The sequence below is a fragment of the Oncorhynchus keta genome, chromosome 36 (genome assembly GCF_023373465.1).
Source record: "Oncorhynchus keta strain PuntledgeMale-10-30-2019 chromosome 36, Oket_V2, whole genome shotgun sequence".
Taxonomy (NCBI): Eukaryota; Metazoa; Chordata; class Actinopteri; order Salmoniformes; family Salmonidae; genus Oncorhynchus; species Oncorhynchus keta.
Window position 1 is genome coordinate 15,651,832 of NC_068456.1, and position 10,680 is coordinate 15,662,511.

The 10,680-nt window shown below is 50.8% G+C and overlaps 1 protein-coding gene across 7 annotated transcripts in view; it reads right to left on the reverse strand.

The window, feature by feature from the left end:
- Window positions 1–10,680, reverse strand: part of smap1 (small ArfGAP 1) — a 100,583-nt gene that overhangs the window by 35,909 nt on the left and 53,994 nt on the right. For 2 of the 7 annotated variants that reach the window (XM_052498581.1, XM_052498580.1), the window contains exons 5-6: window positions 9,712–9,780; window positions 7,191–7,259 (exon numbers count right to left, since the gene is read on the reverse strand). In XM_052498581.1, coding sequence (XP_052354541.1) covers window positions 7,191–7,259; window positions 9,712–9,780 — 138 coding nt within the window. The remainder of the gene's footprint in view (window positions 1–7,190; window positions 7,260–9,711; window positions 9,781–10,680) is intronic. The other 5 variants (XM_052498587.1, XM_052498586.1, XM_052498584.1 and 2 more) reach the window with 3 other exon arrangements.

The following is a 10,680-nucleotide window of genomic DNA, read 5'->3' on the forward strand; positions in this document are numbered from 1 at the left end:
AACATGCTACTGCAGTGCAGTGTGTACAGTTGGTCTCTCCCTCCCTCCCGCTCTCTCCCTCCCAATAAAATCCACCTCCTCAACACCCCTCCTTCCTCCCTCACATTCACACATATGTATCACACACACACACACACACTGCAGGTGTCACACTGGCTTTGCACTCAGCCAGAGTTCAGCCAATGAGAGAAGACACAGAGAGAGGCCAGCAGATGCTGCTAGGACAGAATCATTGCTGGAGCTTAATTACAGCCCACAGGCGGTGGACATACAGAGAGGGGGAGGGGGACACAGAGAGAAAGGAGGGAGGAAAAGAGTACAGACGGCACGAGAAAAGGAAGGGGAGAAAGATGAGAGGGGGTGGGATGGAGAGCTAGAAAAGAAAGAGTGAGACGTGTGTGTGCGGGGGTTGAGTGTGTGCGCGTGCGCGGCGGGAACGCCACAGCTCACCCAGGCTTCAACAGCGACGGGAGAGTCTTAATGATCATCCTCCTCAGTAAGCTGCCAGATGCAAATAAGTTCCCAAACAGCATCCAGATGTTATCCATTACCCAGCCTATACAGCTGGGTTTATACGGTCTTATCTAGTTGATCACCACATCAAAACATTATCTCGTACCTATCTGCGAGTGCTACCTAATGGAAAAGCATCTAAACCCGAGACCGTGCAACTCATGAGAACAGCATAGCCATGGATGTCACTGCACCCACATCTCACCATCTCATAACAGCCATTAGAAACTGGGTGATTCGAGTCCGGAATGCTGAATGGCTGACAGCCGTGGTATATCAGACCGTATACCACGGGCATGACAAAACAGTTCTACTGCGCTAATTACGTTGGTAACCAGTTTATTATAGCAATAAGGCACCTCGGGGGTTTGTGGTATATGGCCAATATACCGCAGCTAAGGGCTGTGTCCAGGCATTCCGTGCCGCGTCATGTCCAAGAACAGCCCTTAGCTGTGGTATATTGGCCATATACCACAAACCCCCGAGGTGCCTTATTGCTATTATAAACTGGATACAAACTGGTGCCTTATTGCTTAAATATACCACATCTCCCCTCTCTCTGGATCACCTAGAAGACCGAGATACAGAATCTCCCAGTAGATGCTGAGTTAGGCTAGTCGGGCTGGCTGAGTGGACTAGGCCTCTATATATCAGGGTTTTAAGTAGGCTATTTGTACAGCTGCAGGATACATGGGATATGGTGCAATGCATAGGATCTACCCGTACATCATCTGTCTGAAAACACTTGATATGCCTAGCAGCTACATCAACAAATATGTAGGCTATATTGAAATGGGAGATGATGGCACTTGTATTGTGAAGTGTCTATGTTACTATTGTGATGTACCTTCAGGGTTAGCATTGGAAAAGAGGTAGCCTTAAACATGTAAACGGTTATTGGTGTGTGTGATTGATTTGTCGACAGATTCACATTTCATTCACAGGAAAAGTTGAAAGTTTACATACACATTAGCCAAATACATTTAAACTCAGTTTCACAATTCCTGACATTTAATCCAAGTAAATATTCCCAGTATTCGGTCAGTTAGGATCACCACTTTATTTTAAGAATGTGAAATGTCAGAATAATAGTAGAGAGATAATTTCAGCTTTTATTTCTTTAATCACATTCCCAGTGGGTCTGAAGTTTACATACACTCAATTAGTATTTGGTAGCATTGCCTTTAAATTGTTTAACTTGGGTCAAACGTTTAGGGTAGCCTTCCACAAGCTTCCCACAATGGGTGAATTGGGTGAATTTTGGTCCATTCCTCCTGACAGAGCTGGTGTAACAGAGTCAGGTTTGCAGGCCTGCTTGCTCGCACACACCTTCTCAGTTCTGTCCACACATTTTCTATAGGATTGAGGTCAGGGCTTTGTGATGGCCGCTCCAATACCTTGACTTTGATGTCCTTAAGCCATTTTGCAAGTATGCTTGGGGTCATTGTCCATTTGGAAGAACCATTTGCGACCAAGCTTTAACTTCCTGACTGATGTCTTGAGATGTCGCTTCAATATATCCACATAATTGTCCTGCCTCATGATGCCATCTATTTTGTGAAGAGCAGCAGTCCCTCCTGCAGCAAAGCACCCCCACAACATGATGCTGCCACCTCCGTGCTTGGGATGGTGTTCTTCTGGCTGCAAGCATCCCCCCTTTTCCTCCGAACATAACGATGGTCATTATGGCCAAACAGTTCTATTTTTGTTTCATCAAACGTGATTACATTTCTCCAAAAAAGTATGATCTTTGTCCCCATGTGTAGTTGCAAACCGTAGTCTGGCTTTTTTATGGCAGTTTTGGAGCAGTGTCTTCTCCCTTGCTGAGTGGCCTTTCAGGTTATGTCAATATAGGACTCGTTTTACTGTGGATATAGATACTTTTGTACCTGTTTCCTCCAGCATCTTCACAGGGTCCTTTGCTGTTGTTCTGGGATTGATTTGCACTTTGCGCACCAAAGTACGTTCATCTCTAGGAGACCGAATGCGTCTCCTTCCTGAGCGGTATGACGGCTGCGTGGTCCCATGGTGTTTATACTTGCGTACTATTGTTTGTACAGATGAATGTGCTACCTTCAGGCATTTGGAAATTGCTCCCAAGGATGAACCAGACTTGTGGAGGTCTACAATTATTTTTCTGAGGTCTTGGCAGATTTCTTTAGATTTTCCCATGATGTCAAGCAAAGAGGCACTGAGTTTGGAGGTAGGCCTTGAAATACATCCACAGGTACACCTCCAATTGACTCAAATTTGGTCAGTTAGCCTATCAGAAGCTTCTAAAGCCATGACATCATTTTCTGGCATTTTCCAATCTGTTTAAAGGCACAGTCAACTTAGTGTATGTAAACTTCTGACCCACTGGAATTGTGATACAGTGAATTATAAGTGAAATAATCTGTCTGTAAACAATTGTTGGAAAAATGACTTTTGTCACGTACAAAGTAGATGTCCTAACCGACTTGACAAAACTATAGTTTGTTAACACGAAACTTGTGGAGTGGTTGAAAAACAAGTTTTAATGACTCCAACCTAAGTGTATTTAAACTTCTGACTTCAACTGTATATACACAGTGCTTCGTGTGGTGGTGTGAAATGCCATGCAGTGTGTAGCGATATGACTGCATATGAAATCATATTTAAAGCAGCATGAGGTTGTTTCTAAGTCCCATCTCTAAGACAGAGGATGTACACACCTCCATCCTCCATTACCTTGAGCACCTGCTGTTTTGAGAGGTACAATTATTCTAAAAGCCCCTCCTCTCTCTATCCTTCCATCCCCTCCCTCCCTCCCTCCCTCCCTCCCTCCCTATCCTTCCTTCCATCCCTTCCCTCCCTTCCCTCCCTCCCTCCCTCCCTCCCTCCCCTCCCTCCCTCCTTCCCTCCCTCCCTCCCTCCCTCCCTCCCTCCCTCCCTATCCTTCCATCCCCTCCCTCCCTATCCTTCCTTCCCTCCCTCCCCCTCCCTCCCTCCCTCCCTCCCTCCTCCCTCCCTCCCTCCCTCCTCCCTCCCTCCCTCCCTCCCTCCCTATCCTTCCATCCACCCCCTCCCTATCCTTCCATCCCCTCCCTCCTCCCCTCCCTATCCTTCCATCCCCTCCCTCCCTATCCTTCCATCCCCTCCCTCCCTATCCTTCCATCCATCCATCCTTCCATCCCCTCCCAATCTATCCTTCCATAACCTCCCTCCCTATCCTTCCATAACCTCCCTCCCTCCCTATCCTTCCTTCCTTCCATCCCCTCCCTCCCTATCCTTCCTTCCATCCCCTCCCTCCCTATCCTTCCTTCCATCCCCTCCCTCCCTATCCTTCCATCCCCTTCCTCCCTCCCTATCCTTCCATCCCCTCCCTCCCTCCCTTCCATCCCCTCCCTCCCTATCCTTCCATCCCCTCCCTCCTTCTATACCCTTGGTGGATTGTTGTATAACCGGATTCAGTGTGTGGGAGTGCGGAAGAGAGTGAGTGTGTGTGGTATTTTCATTTCTCAGTTGAGGGGAGGAGAGAGACAGAGCGAGGGAGGGAGAGAGAGAGAGCGAGAGAGAGCGAGGGAGGGAGGGAGAGACAAGCGAGGGAGGGAGAGACAGAGCAAGGGAGCGAGAGACAGCGCGAGAGAGAGCAAGGGAGCGAGAGACCGAGCGAGGGAGCAAGAGACAGAGGGAGGGAGAAACCAGCGAGGGAGGGAGAGACAGAGCGAGGGAGGGAGAGAGAGAGACAGGAGCGCGCGAGAGAGACAGGAGCGCGCGAGAGAGACAGGAGCGCGCGAGAGAGACAGGAGCGCGCGAGAGAGGCAGGAGCGCGCGAGAGAGACAGGAGCGCGCGAGAGAGGCAGGAGCGCGCGAGAGACGCAGGAGCGCGCGAGAGACGCAGGAGCGCGCGAGAGACGCAGGAGCGCGCGAGAGAGGCAGGAGCGCGCGAGAGAGGCAGGAGCGCGCGAGAGAGGCAGGAGCGCGCGAGAGAGGCAGGAGCGCGCGAGAGAGGCAGGAGCGCGCGAGAGAGGCAGGAGCGCGCGAGAGGGGCAGGAGCGCGCGAGAGAGGCAGGAGCGCGAGAGAGAGGCAGGAGCGCGAGAGAGAGGCAGGAGCGCGAGAGAGAGGCAGGAGCGCGAGAGGCAGGAGCGCGAGAGGCAGGAGCGCTCGAGAGAGACAGGAGCGCTCGAGAGAGACAGGAGCGCTCGAGAGAGAGACAGGAGCGCTCGAGAGAGAGACAGGAGCGCTCGAGAGAGAGACAGGAGTGCTCGAGAGAGAGACAGGAGCGCTCGAGAGAGACAGGAGCGCTCGAGAGAGAGACAGGAGCGCTCGAGAGAGAGACAGGAGCGCTCGAGAGAGAGACAGGAGCGCTCGAGAGAGACAGGAGTGCTCGAGAGAGACAGGAGCGAGAGAGGCAGGAGTGCGCAAGAGAGACAGGAGGGAGAGAGGCAGGAGCGCACGAGACAGGAGCACAGGAGCGAGAGAGACAGGAGCGAGAGAGGCAGGAGCGCACGCACGCGACAGACAGGAGTGCGCATGAGAGAGAGAGAGAGAGAGACAGGAGCATGCGAGAGAGAAAGAGTGAGAGATGGAGATTAACAATCTTTCAGCGTATTAACACACACACACCCTTGAGCGCATATATAAAGTATACAAAAAGAAACACACAAGAACAAGCGCACGCATGCACACACACAAACATTTGTCTACAACGGCCTCAAACACACAACTATCTCCTTGACACTGGGTCCCATTGACAGCTGGAGCCCAGCTGATAAGCAGAAGTGAGGAACAGAGAGAAGCAAGTGAACTGCAAGTACACAACACGCTTCCCCATACACGCATCACATAGACTGACACTCCCAGTGGTCATCGCACAGTCTCACACACACACACACACACACACACACACACACACACACACACACACACACACACACACACACACACACACACACACACACACACACACACACACACACACACACACACACACACACACACACACACACACACACCTCAATCAATCTGCACTCAGACAGCAGGTCAGCACAGAGGGCACATTCCTCTGCTTTCTGATTCCCAGCATGCTTTGCCTTGAGTCTGGGGCTCTGACGGGATCGTGTGGGGTCAGAAAACGACACACTCGCCGGGTCACTCACTGTGGCATCATTAAAAGTGGTAGGATTTGGATCCCTGTGTCTGCAGTAAGAGGACTGAATGTTCCATGAGAGTAGTTTATGTTCAGTTAAGACTATGAGTAGCGTTCAGGCTTTGTTCAGTGTGTGTTGAGTAGTGGATGTTCAGCAACAGAACTAAGGAATGTTCCGTGTGTGTTCAGTATAGCCTTGGTACAGTACACAAGGGTCTTCGTGGCTGCGTTATTCCCTGTGGGCAGCCAGCCCCATCATCACTGTATAAACCCAGACACACTACCCTATTCCACAGGCCAAGGAATTATTCACATAACTAACCATTACCCAGAATACTCACACACACTGGCCACTAGAGCTGCATTTTTCACCAAGTCCTAAAGCCACTCAGAAATCAATAAGCTCCACAAGGACGTGCACACATGAACACACATACATTACCTACAATGACCCCAAACTACTGTGACAGAACATGCATAATGAGCACCTGCTCACACGCACTGTTAATGTCATATCACCACAACCCCCTCTAGCATGGCTTTCCTCCGAGGGTCTCTATACATCTATTCCACCTTCTCCCTCCCACTTCATCTTACCTTCTCGGAGGAGCTTGGTGTGTTCACTTTCTCCCTCCCACTTCAACTTACTTTCTCAGAGGAGCTTGGTCTGTTCACTTTCTCCCTCCCGCTTCATCTTACCTTCTCAGAGGAGCTTGGTCTGTTCACCTTCTCCCTCCCACTTCATCTTACCTTCTCAGAGGAGCTTGGTCTGTTCACTTTCTCCCTCCCACTTCATCTTACCTTCTCAGAGGAGCTTGGTCTGTTCACTTTCTCCCTCCCACTTCATCTTACCTTCTCAGAGGAGCTTGGTCTGTTCACTTTCTCCCTCCCACTTCATCATACCTTCTCAGAGGAGCTTGGTCTGTTCACCTTCTCCCTCCCACTTCATCTTACCTTCTCAGAGGAGCTTGGTCTGTTCACTTTCTCCCTCCCACTTCATCTTACCTTCTCAGGGGAGCTTGGTCTGTTCACTTTCTCCCTCCCACTTCATCTTACCTTCTCAGAGGAGCTTGGTCTGTTCACCTTCTCCCTCCCACTTCATCTTACCTTCTCAGGGGAGCTTGGTCTGTTCACTTTCTCCCTCCCACTTCATCTTACCTTCTCAGAGGAGCTTGGTCTGTTCACTTTCTCCCTACCACTTCATCTTACCTTCTCAGAGGAGCTTGGTCTGTTCACCTTCTCCCTCCCACTTTATCTTACCTTCTCAGAGGAGCTTGGTCTGTTCACTTTCTCCCTCCCACTTCATCTTACCTTCTCAGAGGAGCTTGGTCTGTTCACTTTCTCCCTCCCACTTCATCTTACCTTCTCAGAGGAGCTTGGTCTGTTCATTTTCTCCCTCCCGCTTCATCTTACCTTCTCAGAGGAGCTTGGTCTGTTCACTTTCTCCCTCCCGCTTCATCTTACCTTCTCAGAGGAGCTTGGTCTGTTCACTTTCTCCCTCCCACTTCATCATACCTTCTCAGAGGAGCTTGGTCTGTTCACTTTCTCCCTCCCGCTTCATCTTACCTTCTCAGAGGAGCTTGGTCTGTTCACTTTCTCCAGGTCCTTTTCTCTCTTCTTCTTCTCTCGTTCCTTCTATCAACAAAGAGACAGTGGAGGTTAGGTCAGCAACATACAAGACGACACCTGGAAGGGGAACATGCAGCAGGCACATGCAGTCTAACAAAATATACACAAAACAAATTAAACAGGGTTTGAAAAAACGCCCCAAAAATAGGTTTGACCCCCTATCCATTATGACACAGTTCCAGACGCACAGCAAGACTGATTCAGCTGCGCTCACACAGACGCACGTAGAAAGTCATGACACCTTCTCTTTCCGCCGACCTCTTGTGGAACAATTTAGTGTCATTATGAGCAATCAAAATCTCATATGGAGTTATTGTCACGTCTCTTGGTAATACAAGCTTGCTGGTTGTCTGTGGGGTGTCAGTGTGCTTAGTGAGGGGAAGTGGGCTGGTGCCTTGGTGCTCTACCAGCCTCCATCATTCAGCCATTCAACCTCTTTACCACAGGATTGATTCGGGATAGAGATATCTCCCGTCATCCCTAACACGCACACACACACACACACACACTCACAATTTATGTACTTGAGGGGAAAGTAATGTATGTGATTAAGGGGCTATTGGAAAACCATTAGAAGAAAGAGCACCACAGCACACAGAAAGGACCAGCACGCACAAAGGACCAGCACGCACAAAGGACCAGCACACACAAAGGACCAGCACGCACAAAGGACCAGCACACACAAAGGACCAGCACACACAAAGGACCAGCACACACAAAGGACCAGCACGCACAAAGGACCAGCACACACAAAGGACCAGCACACACAAAGGACCAGCACACACAAAGGACCAGCACACACAAAGGACCAGCACACACAAAGGACCAGCACGCACAAAGGACCAGCACGCACAAAGGACCAGCACGCACAAAGGACCAGCACACACAAAGGACCAGCACGCACAAAGGACCAGCACACACAAAGGACCAGCACACACAAAGGACCAGCACACACAAAGGACCAGCACGCACAAAGGACCAGCACGCACAAAGGACCAGCACGCACAAAGGACCAGCACACACAAAGGACCAGCACACACAAAGGACCAGCACACACAAAGGACCAGCACACACAAAGGACCAGCACGCACAAAGGACCAGCACGCACAAAGGACCAGCACGCACAAAGGACCAGCACGCACAAAGGACCAGCACGCACAAAGGACCAGCACGCACAAAGGACCAGCACGCACAAAGGACCAGCACGCACAAAGGACCAGCACGCACAAAGGACCAGCACGCACAAAGGACCAGCACGCACAAAGGACCAGCACGCACAAAGGACCAGCACGCACAAAGGACCAGCACGCACAAAGGACCAGCACGCACAAAGGACCAGCACGCACAAAGGACCAGCACGCACAAAGGACCAGCACGCACAAAGGACCAGCACGCACAAAGGACCAGCACGCACAAAGGACCAGCACGCACAAAGGACCAGCACACACAAAGGACCAGCACGCACAAAGGACCAGCACACAGAAAGGACCAGCACACAGAAAGGACCAGCACACAGAAAGGACCAGCACACACAAAGGACCAGCACGCACAAAGGACCAGCACACACAAAGGACCAGCACGCACAAAGGACCAGCACACACAAAGGACCAGCACACACAAAGGACCAGCACACACAAAGGACCAGCACACACAAAGGACCAGCACACACAAAGGACCAGCACACACAAAGGACCAGCACGCACAAAGGACCAGCACACACAAAGGACCAGCACACACAAAGGACCAGCACACACAAAGGACCAGCACACACAAAGGACCAGCACACAGAAAGGACCAGCACACACAAAGGACCAGCACGCACAAAGGACCAGCACGCACAAAGGACCAGCACACAGAAAGGACCAGCACACACAAAGGACCAGCACACACAAAGGACCAGCACACACAAAGGACCAGCACACACAAAGGACCAGCACACACAAAGGACCAGCACACACAAAGGACCAGCACGCACAAAGGACCAGCACACACAAAGGACCAGCACGCACAAAGGACCAGCACGCACAAAGGACCAGCACGCACAAAGGACCAGCACGCACAAAGGACCAGCACACACAAAGGACCAGCACACACAAAGGACCACCAAAGGACCAGCACGCACAAAGGACCAGCACGCACAAAGGACCAGCACGCACAAAGGACCAGCACACAGAAAGGACCAGCACGCACAAAGGACCAGCACACACAAAGGACCAGCACGCACAAAGGACCAGCACGCACAAAGGACCAGCACGCACAAAGGACCAGCACACACAAAGGACCAGCACACACAAAGGACCAGCACGCACAAAGGACCAGCACACACAAAGGACCAGCACACACAAAGGACCAGCACACAGAAAGGACCAGCACACACAAAGGACCAGCACACACAAAGGACCAGCACACAGAAACAGCTTTTAACAACACCGGGTGGCACGACGGCAAAACATCAGACCTCCTGTCTGTTCTTCTCAGCAGCCTGTGAGGCGGGAGAGGTAGAGAAGGCAGCGGCATCAGAAGACTTCTGCCCGGGAGAAAGATCGAGGGAAGGAGAGAGAAAAAAGGGATGGGGTAGAGAGAGTGGTTAGAGGCACGACAGGGAGAGAAAGAAACAAAGAAGAAAGGAGGTTGGCAGAGGACACGAGAAGGGAAAACAGAGGGAGAGGGGAGGGAGAGATGAAAAGAGGAGGGTTAGTTGACATCCAGTAGTGGATGCTGGGGTGTTTTTACTCCCCAGCCTAGTAGAGTCGGAGGAAGAGACAGTCAGCACATTCACCAGAAGGTCACACACACTCCCATAAAATATAGAAGCAGATGAAAACTCATATGGTGAATGATTTGAGCAATCACACACATGCCTTAGGCTAGAACAATCCTGTGTGTGTGTGTTTGAAACAACAAAGGCCTTTTCTGCGTGGGCCAAGTCAAGTGGCTACTCAACCCTGACCTCCCTAAGAGACAAAAGAGCCATAGAGAGAGACAGAAAGGGAGAGGGAGCACCTCAAACCCTCTCTACTATTTACTGCCCACTAGGCTTCTCCTAGCTTCTCTTGTCCAAACTCAGTAGGTCAGGGACTAACTGAAGGTGCACTGATAGCACATCAACACAGTGGAGCAAAACTAAGTTATCCAATCTCCCCCGCCAGACCATCCCTGCATACAGTGCTGTTTAGGCTGATAGCAAAATGCCACTAGCGTTTGTTGGCAATCAGCGTCTGGAGGTAGGCAGAGTTTGAGTTCAGAGAAAGCAAGAGAGAGCGTGCATCATTTTCCAAATCTGTGTCCCCCCTTCTATTTTCCTCCTCTTCCGTTCTCTAAACTACCTGAGGGGAGAACACACACGGAGCAAGTCTATCTAAAGTGAGTTTAGCTATTTCCTTCTCAGTTATTCATCAAACCAGCCTCTCTCACACCTCTGGATAAA